The sequence below is a fragment of the Hemiscyllium ocellatum genome, chromosome 2 (assembly GCF_020745735.1).
Source record: "Hemiscyllium ocellatum isolate sHemOce1 chromosome 2, sHemOce1.pat.X.cur, whole genome shotgun sequence".
In the NCBI taxonomy this organism is placed as follows: Eukaryota; Metazoa; Chordata; class Chondrichthyes; order Orectolobiformes; family Hemiscylliidae; genus Hemiscyllium; species Hemiscyllium ocellatum.
In genome coordinates this window covers 128,157,104-128,170,827 of record NC_083402.1, presented here as the reverse complement: position 1 = coordinate 128,170,827, position 13,724 = coordinate 128,157,104, and the positions used below count along the sequence as shown (strand labels likewise).

Here is a 13,724-nt window from a genome sequence, read left to right as displayed (position 1 = left end):
AGAAGTGGGGGGTTCAGGAGAGAATTCCAGAGCTTTAGGCCTCAGCAGCAGAAGTTATGACCATCAATGATGCAGTGATTAAAATCGGGAAGGCTCAAGAGGTCAGAATTAGATGATTGTGGTGATCCCAGAACGTTGGAGGAATGAGGAGATTGCTCAGTTATGGAAGGGTGAGGCAATGGATGAATTTCAAAACAAAGTTAAATATGTTAAAATCCAGGCATTGCTCATCTGGGAGCCAATGCAAGTCATTGTGCACGGGGGATAATCAGCTGAGTGGTTAGGACATGGACAACGGAGATTTGGATGACATCAAATATGGGTGAAAGGAAACTAGGTAGTTGGAAATATGGAGTAATCAAATCAACCATAAACTTATTGAATGGGAGAGCAGGCTCAAGAGGCATATTTGACTCACTCCTTTGAAATCCTAAACTTTTCTTCTCAACAAGTCCACATGACATCATCGTAACGAGAAGTGTTCCTGATTCTGAGACACTCCTTTAATTTAACCCTTTCCAATACATTCAGACTCATGTAGAACATTTTCCCTCCCACTGTTGACATTTTTCTCTCACTGTTGACATTTTAGTCCATAATCATATTCACCATTTCCCTCTCAAGTCTCTCATTTTACATATTCAAGCAATCTAGCAGTTTCTCTATTTTTCTGACATACATCCTCTCTGAACTTGAAAGTCTGGTAGTTTGCAGGGTCAAAGATCATTAACTTTGATTTTCTTCCTAACAGTCAGACATTTGTCAGTCCTTTTAAGATACAGCATGATTAATCTAATGGATTTTCTCTGTGGAAGACATCTTTCTTCTCGACTCAGGCAATTTCTTCTTTGCAGTATCTCAGATCAATGGACATTGGTCATATCTGCTCAGTGGTAATTTCCATGGAAATGTATGCACCACACCTTCAGTATTTGTCAACAAATATTTTTTCTCAACCCATCTATAGATTTGCTCTGATTTTATTGACCCATTTGCAGGTTTCTGCTGAAGCTTGCAATGATTTACTTCGGGCAGCACTTTGGCTCGTGGGGTGACACGGTGGCTCAGTGGTTATCACTGTTGCCTCACAGTGCTACAGACCTCGGTTTGATCCCAGCCTCAGGTGGATGTCTGTGTGGAGTTTGCACATTCTCCTTGAGTCTGCATGGGTTTCCTCCGGGTGTCTGGTTTCCTCCCACAATCCAAAGATGTACAGGTTAGGGTGGATTGGCCATGCTAAATTGCCCATAGTATTCAGGGATGTGTAGCTTAGGTGCATTAGTCAGGGATAAATGTAGAATGATGGTGTAGGGGAATGGGCTTGGGTGGGATACACTTCGGAGGGTTGGTGTGGACTTGTTGGGCCGAAGGGTCTGTTTCCACATTGTAGGGATTCTAAAGATTCAATGTGTGACTGGATTTGCCTTCAGTGATTTCATTTTTGATGAAACCAACAAATTCATATACTTTATTGGTAGGGTGATTGAGTTTTGGAGCCATGAGGTCAAACTTTAGCTCTATGAGGCACTGGTAAGGCCGCACCTGGAGCATTGCATGCAGTTCTGGTCACCGCATTATAGGAAGGATGTGGAAGCTTTGCAAAGGGTTCAGAGGAGATTTACTAGGACGTTGCCTGGTATGGAAGGAAGGTCTTATGAGGAAAGGCTGAGGGAATTGAGGCTGTTTTCATTGGAGAGAAGAAGGTTGAGAGGTGACTTAATCGAGATGTATAAGATAATCAGAGGGTTATATAGGGTGGACAGTGAGAACCTTTTTTCCTTGGATGTTGAAGGCTAATACAAAGGGACATAGCTTTAAATTTAGGGATGATAGATTTAGGACAGATATCAGGAGTTTCTTTACTCAGAGAATAGTAGGGGTGTGGAATGGCCTGCTTGCAACAGTTATAGACTCGCCAACATTGAGGACATTTATATGGGCATTGGACATACATATGGATAACAATAGAAAAGTGTAGGTTAGATGACATCAGGTTAATTTCACAGGTCAGTGCAATATCAAGGGCCGAAGGGTCTGTTCTGCACTGTAATGTTCTATGTTCTATGCTCTATGTTTATATACTCAGTTTTGCTATTTGAGAATGGCATTTGGATTGGTGCTCTCCCAGTCATAGTAAGGATTCTTTTGGGAAAAATAAGGAAGTCACTTCTCCTGATTGCACTTAATTCTTCTGAGTCACATCAACAGATTTGAGACTTGTTTTCTGAGTTACATCAGGTATAGATTTGTCAATTGCCTCAAATGGGGTTTTGCTGTTCATTGACTCTCATGCTCATTTTTCCTCACAGTTCCATCTGATTTCCTGGATAATATGAAACAAATTTATTTTTCCAGCATAACAAAGCTCAATGAATCCCAACATGAGCCGACCAAGCCCTATGAATGATGCTGCCAGCTGTCATCTGACCAGCTGTTCCACGGTCAGTTTTTTCTTTACCATTGTATTGTTTGTAACTGCTTTGTCATTCGATGATGATGACGGTAGAGACAAACCTTCCAATTCAAGATGAAGAATTCTTGATTGTGAAATACATACATGTTATCAACTATCATACTTTTGCCCTGTTGTTGGTCGTGGATAGTTTTCTTAACCATGTCTCACTATCTGATTATATAATTAAATGTACTCCAATGTCTAACTTGAAATTTCTGAAAATGACCATAGACATAATTATTAGCTTGCCAAAATGTAATGGCAAGGTTATCTATTTCCCCTATGAACACTTTAGGGGTTTCTGATGTTATAGACTTTCTACTTCATTAATATAATTGTGGGTATCAGTTCTTTCCTTGCTTTTCTGACAATGACTTATTGTGTGACAGATAAGGCATTTACCTTTAATAGCTTGACATAGTCTATACCTGAGAGATTTCTTTGTTCTACAACAGTGAGAAGAATTTGGAGTTTCTAATTCCTGCCCCAATCACTGTACTCATGTCTCATGTGGGTCTTTTGTGGTTTTTATTCTTACCTCTAATGCCAAGATGTTCTCCTCTAAGGAGTGATCTATGTTGTTTCCAGACTTTCTCCTCACTCACCATCTGAACTGCTTTCTCAAGATTCAGGTCTTCTCTGGATTGAATAAATCTGATAAAGAGTCATCAGCAACTCCTACAATTCTGTACCTTATGAGTTTTGACAAAGTCACCATAATTGCATTTTGACAATTATCATTAACAAAATCATCTGAGGATGACCCTAGATGCTCAACTCTTGTTGTGAATCTTACTCTTTGAAGAATTGAGGTAGTTCTGTGGTTGAAGTAGTTGTCAAGGGCTTTCAGTATCTCCTTGAGTAAGTGCTTTTTTGGATGTATAGGGGGATGCCCACAGTGAACAGCATAATAAAGGCTCCCTTACTAAAGAGCACGAAGAGAAAGTTTTCCCAAGCTGTAAATGCTCAAAGATAGCTTTCAGAATCCTTTCTTAGTGCCACAGCTGAGAGTGGATATTTGTAATGACTTCATTAAAAGCTAATACTTCAGAGAAAGTTTGTAGGCAGAAAGCCTTTGAACTCCACCACGTACAAGTATGTGAGTAAAATCATGAAGGTAACTCACTTAATGTTCTACCATTTCAACATCATTCAGGTGCAATTCTGATGTAAACATTAACACACTTTTCCCTTAGAAATCTCAGAATTTCTGGATGACCTTCTTTGTCCATTTTTATCATATTATTTAACTACATTCCAGAGGCTGAACAGCAAGCCACAATTAGCTTAGTGTTTTGTGGAATATTATTCAGCAAGAGAGCATGTGTACACATTCTTTGGATACACTGGAATATTTTCTTGTAATGTACAATTCATAAAAAAGCATTATTCCTAAGTCTTTAAAATGTAAAACAAAATCTCAATAACTTTCTTAATTATCACGTGAGATAACATGCAGTAATTTATTTAAAGTCTTACCATTGACCTGACAGTTAATTGTGATATTGGCTCTCAACCTTGCTTTCACAACGCTTCCCACATCCACATTGACAGACGTCGAATTAAAGTTGACCAAATCATGTTTGGACACTCTAATTACTGGCTTCCCTACACAAAATAAAATGGATGACACATCATGTAACTACTGTATGCTCGGAAACATCTGTTAATGAACCATATTGTCCCAACAAAAGCATTGAATTGAATGTAGGTATCACCACCTGTATCAACAATTGTAGTTTTCATGATTCCATCAGTTGTAGTTTATTGTTTTGTCTACCACTGTTGTTCTGGTTCAATTGATCTGAGAACTGAAATCCGTGCTTTTGCGTTTTCATGCTCCATTAGAAAGTGATAAATTGTTACTGTGCACACTGGTAAAATTGTCAATTACTTCAGCAAACAAAGACAAATGCTTCTTTCCAAAAAGGAGAATATAATCAATTATAATTGCAACATACCTGGTATGGCAACTTTGGAGGACAAGGAATCCCATCCTATAGGACTTCTAGCAGTGCAGGTGTAGACTCCCACATCAGACTTGTTTGGAAAAAATATTTGCAAGGCTTGATCTGAAAGAAGTTTAATTCTGCAAGGGAAAAATTATCAATGAGAATTGCTGGCCTGAAAACAAAGTGTTTACACAGCTCAAGCTTCCCATCAATAGGAAGACAAATACACTCACAATATACTTGATGACCAAAGTTAAATTGTACATTTGTTATGATGTAAACAGCTAATCCTTTGTAAATTTCCAAATAATTGTGTAATCTGGACTCTCAGGGTCTTGTGACAGAAACCAGGGGTGCTGGGGCACAGTTGCTAGAGTCCTCTCTTCTGGGCCATAAGGTACAAGTCCAAGAGACACCTGCCCAGGATGTCTGTCATAACATGTCCAAACAGGTTGGTTAAATCAGACCGATTATCAATATGTTTAAAATATATTGTGAACACTACATCAGTGGTCAACATCTTCTGGAGTGTAGTCTGTTGTGGGAATTCTAGATCGGAGGCAGGGTGCTACCTACTGAGACACAAGACCTCCATGTGTTACCTTTTCTACAAATTAAGAACTTTTTACAAAAGCCTATTTACCATTCCAAGGATTGTGGTTCCAACTTCAGCAGTGATCCATTTGAACCTCCTGAAAGTCTCTGCCACTTTTCTATTTGCCAAATATTTAATTGTAAAATTGTTATCAACTGCTGTGTAATCTTGCATGTGAGTTAGGAAAATGAGCTCCATTATACAGCATTTTTGCTATGTCAAAACATCAATCAAAGCCCTGCTTCAGTGGTAGCATTTGTGTGACTACATCAGAAGTTTGAGCGTTCAAGTCACATTCCAAGAACCAAGCACAAAAGAAAATCACGGTTGACAGTTCTGTATATTACTGAGAAAATGCTGCATCGTTTGAGGTTTTCCTGGGGAGATACTAAATGGAGACTCTGTCTGCCTTCTTAGGTGGATATAAAAGATCCCATGGGAATTTTTCGAAGAGTAGTAGGGGAATTACAATACCCTGGTCCCCTAGTCAATACTGAATGTAGGAACAGGCTTGAGAAAATGAATGACCTCCCTATGTTCCAATATTGCTACTGGTAAATATAATTGCAGGAACAGATACCTCCATTAGTCACTAGCTTCAGTCTTCCCTGGTTAAAACAGATCTCAAAACAATAAATTTAGCATCATTTTGTTGGTGCTTAGGCTTTTCAGACTATCTTTTTGAAAATCCAAGTAAATAGCCTCTATCAGATTGCCTTCCTTCTCTAACTAATTTACTTCCTCAGAAGAATTCCAGACACTTCTTGGGCATCATCCAGTATTTCTCATTACTTCCTATGCTACCTCTGCTTCTCAGATATTAATTACAGCAACTCATTTATCAATCAGAAGTATGTCATACATGGTGTGTTAACCGGCCTGTAATTGCAAAGGTTTTGCCTTACTCTTTTTATAAATATTGGATTACTTGCCATGCTCCATTACACAAACGCTGCGTCAATATTTATGGAACTCTGCTAAACTAGCAATCTATTTCCTGCTTTAATTCTTTAAGAGCACTAATCTATATCCCATCTGGCCTAGATGTCTTGTGTATATGCACTTTTCAATTTCTGTGAGACATATTTATTATTAAGTTGCTTAAATGCTTAAATAACTAGCCCAAATTCCCCTGATGGCTTCACTGTATTAGTTAATGGAAATCCCTCAAAACATACAGCAGGAGGCCATTCCAAAAGGCTGGATAGGCTGGGACCTTTCTTTCACTGGAGTGTAGAAGGTTGAGAAGTGACCTTATAGAGGTTTATAAAATCATTAGGAAGATAGATAGAGTTAACGATCAGTGTATTTTCCCTAGAATTGGGGGATTTCATGATTCGAGGATATATTTTTAAGCTGAGAGGAGAGAGATTAAAAAAAGGCGTGAGGAGCAAATTCTTTTCTTACACAGAGGGTGATTCACATATGGAATGAACTTCTTGAGGAAGTGGTGGATGAGGTCACAGTTAAAAGGTTTAAATAACACTTGGATAAGAACTTGAATAGGACAGGTTTGGAGGGGTATGGGCCAGGAGTAGGCAGGTTGGACTAATTTAGTTTGGAATTATGTTCAGCGTGGATTGGTTAGACTGAAGGGTCTGTTTTCATACTGTATGGCTCTATGACTCAATACCTAGACTGACACTTTGAAAGAGCTATCCAATTATTCCTAGTTCCAATGTGTCTTTAACTCCGTACCCCGTGAATTTTTTTTTAAAGCATTTATCCATTTTCTTCTTCCAAGCTATTATTGCTTTTTAGATCACACCCATTCACTGTGTAAAATCATTTCTTTTCATTGCACCCTCAGGTTTATTCCCAGTGATCTTAAATTGATATCCTTGGGTTCCTGACTTGTCTGTCACAAGAAACAATTTCTGTTTAGCTATTCCATCCGTCACAATTGCAAACAACTCTATTAAATCTTTCCTTCATCTTCTCTACACTAAGGAGAACAGTTCAGCTTCTTAAGAATCTCGATGTAATTGAAATTTCTCATCCCTGATACCATTCTGATAAAATAGAAGATCCAAAGCAGATTGAAAAAAAATGCAGTGCCCAGAACGCATCACAACACTCTAGCTGTGGCCTAATCACTAAGTTGTAAGGGCTGAAGCTAACTGTGTTGTTTTTGTACTCCATGCCTTTAATCAATAAGGCATATCAGCTTATTCTGTCACCTTCGTTTTCCACTTACATCCACTTAAATTCAACCATTTAATTTCTGTTACCTCCTCTCATCTTTCCTTCCTAAATGCATCATTTGTATAGAACTTGCACCGAGCCCTCCTTTGTGAAATCAATGAAGACTGCTCGAATAATTAATATAATTTATTCCTTCCACGTCCCCACTTATATCTAACATTATTTTAATGTTTGTATGGTTAGTAGATGTTTGTTCTCTTTTGAAATTCATCTAACTCTATTCTTGTTTCGTTTCAAATACTTTTCTTTGCTATCTGTAACCGTGTCTTTTCCAGGAAACCTAATTGCATCATTTCATTTCTTGCCATGTTTATAAACATTTCTGCTCTTTTTGAGATTAAATTGCCATAACTGTAATGTTGCTATAAACCTCTTTTGACAAACATACACACTCACGTTGCTCCTTTATAGTTACCTGAAGTACATGTCCCTCTTTCTATTTTTGAATATCGGTTCCCATCACTTTTCCCTGATGTTTTTCACAATTCTAAAAATTAGTTTTTCTGCAGTCTCTTGCCACTTTTTATTTTAGGTCTGGAAAACAATATAAAATCTAACAATCCTTTTCCGTAGCTAATCGAGTCAGGCAAACCACATACATCGAATAGAACTCGGCAAATTGAAATCTATTCATTTCAATGTATTCGGAGAGTGTGTATTCCACCCTATTCTAGCAGGCAGGAAATCTGCATCAAACGATTATTAAATGCCCAACCCAATACATTTGGGTCCAAACCCATCATTCTGTTGCACAAATACTGCAAGAATCAATTGGTAAATAACACCATTTCTATCTGATACTTTGACATTTACTTTAAGGATAGAGAGAGATTCGAACAGATCTGATTTATAAAATAGATTATGATGAACACAGTTAACAATTTTGTGCTTATGGAAATGCTCATTGTTGGTGATGTGACAGACTGTACAAATAGCATATTTGTCAGTGGTTTAACAGCTAGACAGTTGGACACCGAGAATGGAATTGATCAAACAGTGTCTTGTTCCAATTATTGTTCAAATTTTAAAATGTTTAATTTTTCAACCTTACTGTTGCTTCTTGGTCGGGAGGTAGAAAGTATCAGTAAGACTAATTCCAGCCAAACCCAAAAGAAGAGGCACCTGCAGGAACTAAACTACTAGCCACAACCAGTACGAGGTTCCCTCGATGATCAGAAATGTGAACTGACAACGCTTGGGTCTCTCCAGCCCTATTACAAAGTGCTCACTATCCTGGAATTGCACCCATACAGATTCTTACCTTGGGGAGCTGGTGGGAGAACCCAGGAAGTTTGATTGTAGCTGGTTTTGGTTGTTTAGTTGGTCATTACATTAACCATTTACTGAAATTCTTTCAAGGGATACCAGAGAAGGACAGGTAATTTGGTCCCTTGAGCCTGCTTCATTATTTTGTACGGGTGATCTAATTAAGGCTTCAATCCTGCTTGTCTGTCTGTTCCTCCACAGCAACCCCCTCTCTAACATGTCTTTGCAAAGTACAAGGCTGATACATTGGTATCCATTTTTCAGTCAGGTATGCTGCGTGGATCATGTCCCCTTCATTATAGGATTGAAGGGTGCATGACGACACAATATTCAGCACCGTTTGCAACTCACAAGTTACTGAAGCAGTCCATGTTTATATGCAGCAAGACCTGGACAACATCTAGATTTGGAGTAATAAGTGCTAAATATCATTGTCCACACAAGATTCAGATCTTAATCATCTCCAACAAATAATTACCCAACCATTATCCCACAACGCAGAAACTGCAGCTTGCGACAGTTTGTAAATTGCTGATAAAGAAAATGTGTGTTATTGTTTTTTGAAGGAAGAAACGAAATACCAGAGATAAGTGAAAGTCGGAGCTGATATCATAAAGTAATATAAGTAAGCCAAAGTAGGATAAGGGAAGGAGAGTAAAGTTAACGTAAGGGAGATAAGTTTAAGAATTAGACTAAGTATAGCTGAGGAGCTCAGCCTCATGGCCTGCAGTATGTGGAATCTTAGGCCCTCCTTATAGTCTGAATGACCACATCTGTATGAAGTTCCACAGTTTGATCAGCTTGTGGTATCAAACTTAGAATATCATCTGGAGGTAGAGCAGTGCATCTGTTCCAGCTCGGCGAACAGAACCACTACAACAAGCACCCGAGCTACAAATCTTCGCACAAACTTTGAGTGCATCTGTTCGGCTGGGAGTTTCATGAAGAGCACATTGTGAAACATAGTCACTCTGCAGCTAAAGGAGCACAGTCAGAGAAGGAATGGGTGACCACACAGAAGAAAAGTGGCAGGCAGGAAGTCAGGAAAGCCCCAGAGCGCAGTCACTCAGGAACTGATTTTCTGTGTTAGTAAATGGTGAAAGTGACAGTTCCTCTGGAGTGTGCAGATGGAGCCTAGATGCACAAGGGGATGAGCAAAAAGAGGGAGAATTTCAGTGGCAGGAGATTCAAAAGTCAGAGGCACATCCAGGCCCTTCTGTAGCGACAGACATGACCTCAGGATGGTGCCTTGCCTCCCTGGGACCTGGGCCAAAGTTGTCACTGAACAGCTGAAGGACATTCTGAAGGGGAAGATAGAACAGTCAGAGATCATGGTTCAGACTGCGATCATCAAAGGAGGATAAGATCCTGCAACAATAACTGAGAAAGGCAGGATGCAGATTAAAAAGTGGGATCATGGGTGATAATTCCTGGATTTTCCCTGGTGCCAAATGCTAGTGAATATAGGAATAGGTAGATGGATTTGATTTATTATTGTCACATGTACCTATGTACAGTGAAAAGTTTGTTTTGCATGCAGAACAGGCAGATCATACCATGCAAAGTCTATTGGGGTAATAGAACAGAGTGAAAAATACAATGTTATCGCTGCAGAGAAGGTGCACAAAAAGCAACATCAACATTTGAATTTAAAATTTAAGAGGTCCATTCAGAAGTCTAACAATAACGAGGAAGGGCTGTTTTTGAATGTGTTCGTATGCATGTTTAAGCTTCTATATCTTCTGCCGAGAGAGGTTGATCCAGCAGCACAAAAGTATTTGATAAGGTGCCACATTGGAGGCTGCTGAGCAAGGTCAGGGCCCATGGTGTTCGAGGTGAGCTATTGGTATGGATTGAGGATTGGCTGTCTGACAGAAGGCAGAGAGTTGGGATAAAAGGTTCTTTTTCGGAATGGCAGCCGGTGACAAGCGGTGTCCCGCAGGGTTCAGTGTTGGGGTCACAGCTATTCACATTATATATTAATGATCTGGATGAAGGGACTGGGGGCATTCTAGCGAAGTTTGCCGATGATATGAAGTTAGGTGGACAGGCAGGTAGTACTGAGGAAGTGGGGAGGCTGCAGAAGGATCTAGACAGTTTGGGAGAGTGGTCCAGGAAATGGCTGTTGAAATTCAACGTGAGCAAATGCGAGGTCTTTCACTTTGGAAAAAAGAATAAAAGCATAGACTACTTTCTAAATGGTGAGAAAATTCGTAAAGCCGAAGTACAAAGGGATCTGGGAATGCTAGTTGAGGACTCTCTAAAGGTAAACATGCAGGTTGAGTCCGTGATTAAGAAAGTGAATGCAATGTTGTCCTTTATCTCAAGAGGGTTAGAATATAAAAGCACCGTTGTGCTACTGAGACTTTATAAAGCTCTGGTTAGGCCCCATTTGGAGTACTGTGTCCAGTTTTGGTCCCCACACCTCAGGAAGGACATACTGACACTGGAGCGTGTCCAGCGGAGATTCACACGGATGATCCCTGGAATGGTTGGTCTAACATACGAGGAATGGCTGAGGATCCTGGGATTGTATTCATTGGAGTTTAGAAGATTAAGGGGAGATTTAACAGAAACTTACAAGATAATACATGGCTTGGAAAGGGTGGACGCTAGGAAATTGTTTCCGTTAGGTGAGGAGACTAGGACCCGTGGACACAGTCTTAGAATTAGAGGGGGTCAATTCAGTACAGAAATGTGGAGCCATTTCTTCAGCCAGAGTGTGGTGGCCTGTGGAATTCATTGCCGCAGAGTGCAGTGGAGGCCGGGACGCTAAATGTCTTCAAGGCAGAGATTGATAAATTCTTGATGTCACAAGGAATTAAGGGCTATGGGGAGAATGCGGGTAAGTGGAGTTGAAATGCCCATCAGCCATGACTGAATGGTGGAGTGGACTCAATGGGCCGAATGGCCTTACTTCCACTCCTATGTCTTATGGTCTTATATGGGATAACTGGGATGGGAGGGATCATTGATGATGCTGGCTGTCTTTCCAAGGCAGTGAGAAGAATAGATGGAGTCAATGTTGGCTGGTGTGATGGACTGGGCTGTACTCACGACTCCTTGTAGTTTTCTACAGTCCTGGACAGAGCAGTTGCAACAGATGTATGCGTGGCTGAAGAGTTGCAGCAGGGTGGGGGGCTTTAGACTCCTGGATCACTGGGTCCATTTCTGGGAAAGGTGGACCTGTACAAGTCCAATAGATTGCACCTGAACTGGAATGGGACCAACAGCCTTATGGGGAGGTTTACTCATGTGATTGATAAGGGTTTAAATTAATCTAGTAGTTGGCTGGGACAAGGAGTGGAGGTAGAGCAGGAGGTAATGCATGTATAGAAGAACCATCAAGTCAATTTAGAAGGTAGTGTGAGTACAGTCAAGTTAACATGAAGAAGCACAGCAAGACTGGATGGTATTAATTTTAACTCAAGGAGTTTTGCAGGTAACGTAGATGAGTAGAGGGTACTGATTAAAATATGAGGGAGGGACATGACTGTCAGCTCAATATTCTAAGTTAAGAGTCTTTAGGTGAGACAGGTGTTATGGATCAGGTCAGACCCCCTCAAAACATTTCAAATAGGTAGCCCAGACCCTAACTTTTCTAGTTGTTTTGAGAAGGTGTAAAGTGGATATTCCAGGAGGGACGCAGCTGGTCAACACCCCACTGTTTTAAACAAAACAGAATTTATTTACAGAGTACTGAATGAAATACAAACAAAAGAGAACAGAGTACAGAATAACTTAACCTAACTGAAAACCCAACCGTCTGATACAACTTAATGATGCTGTTCCAAAGTCCTGCAATGATCCCCATAAACACCCCTTGACAAAAAAAAAGGTAAAATCAAACACAGAGTCTTAGAGGAGAGAGAGAGAGAGAGATTGAGAGCGAGACATAGCAGAGAAATTCAGCATGGAACACTTTCTTCCATGTTGCTGTTTTTACTTTGTCCAGGAGCCTCAAAAACTGATTGCTTGTTAAAACCAAACCAAACCAGAGCAAAACTGAGCTGGGAGAACTGGCCACTACCCTTTCATTGTACTATTTGTTTTTAACTTGACTGCCTTTTGCCTGAGGCAGTATCTGTTAGCTATAATCAAACTGACTCTAAAACCTTTTCAAACTAGACACCTTGGAACCTGTGTCTTTACAACCACTCTGGGAAAAATAAACAAGGACAACATAATCTTGTTAAAGGAACAGCATTACCACAAAGGGAGGTGTGTGAAAGAGGAGACAGTGTCACAATTTTGATCAAGGAGTTAATTACTGCAGTAAATAGGCATGTTATCTTTCAAGCTTCCACAAATTAGACCATATGGATCAAACTTAAACACAAAAAGCTGTCAATTAATTTTTTGACAGTATCCTGTAAACAAGTTCACCTTGAACCCACATGTCATCCTGACTTGGAGCTATATCACTGTTTTTTCACTGCCAGTTGGCCAAACTCCTGCCACTTCCTTTTTAACAGCACTATGGTTGTCCCTACACTCCAAAGACTGCAACAATTCCTAATGAATGCTTAATACTGCCTGCTCCAGATTAATTAAGGCTGGGCAACAAACATTTGCTTCAAGATTAGAGTGCTGCTAGAAAAGTGCAGCAGGTCACGCAGCATCCGAGGAGCAGGAAAATTGACATTTCAAGCAAAAGCCCATCTTTCCTGATGAAGGGCTTTTGCCCGAAACATTGATTTTCCTGCTCTCAGATGCTGCCTGACCTGCTGTGCTTTTCCAGCATCACTCTAATCTTGACTCTAATTTCCAGCATCTGTAGTACCCACCTCCACCTCACAACATTTGCTTGGTCAACTACTCTCATGTCTTATGAAGGATTACAAAAAATCAGTAGAATTCAATAAGTCCATTAATCTAACATAGATCATCAAAGAATAGCCAGACTCAATGAAGGTTTTTCTCTTTTCGCATCTAGTTAGTGGACAGAACAATACAAGAAATCACAAAGTTTGGCAGTTTTGTGTGGAATGCCTCAAAGTTAACATCATACTGCCTCAGAAAGGCTTAATTTTTAAACAGTCTGTGAATCATTTGAAGGATTCTGCTATTTTGAGGAGTAGAGATGGCATTTCTTTAACAAATTCTGAAAGACCACAAATTAATTAACACCCTTCCGATGATGCTTTTAAACATCTTGATCTGGTTAGTTTTTAACTGCATATATAGAAACATGAAATTAATGCTCAGAAGTTGAAAGTATTCAGTAACTATGAACACCACAACATTTTAC

At 39.8% G+C, this 13,724-nt stretch overlaps 1 protein-coding gene across 1 annotated transcript in view; it reads right to left on the bottom strand.

Moving 5' to 3' along the window:
• Window positions 1-13,724, bottom strand: part of LOC132825016 (ADAMTS-like protein 1) — a 280,127-nt gene that overhangs the window by 47,047 nt on the left and 219,356 nt on the right. Inside the window, exons 20-21 of the mRNA XM_060840015.1 lie at window positions 4,417-4,544; window positions 3,935-4,063 (exon numbers count right to left, since the gene is read on the bottom strand). Coding sequence (XP_060695998.1) covers window positions 3,935-4,063; window positions 4,417-4,544 — 257 coding nt within the window. The remainder of the gene's footprint in view (window positions 1-3,934; window positions 4,064-4,416; window positions 4,545-13,724) is intronic.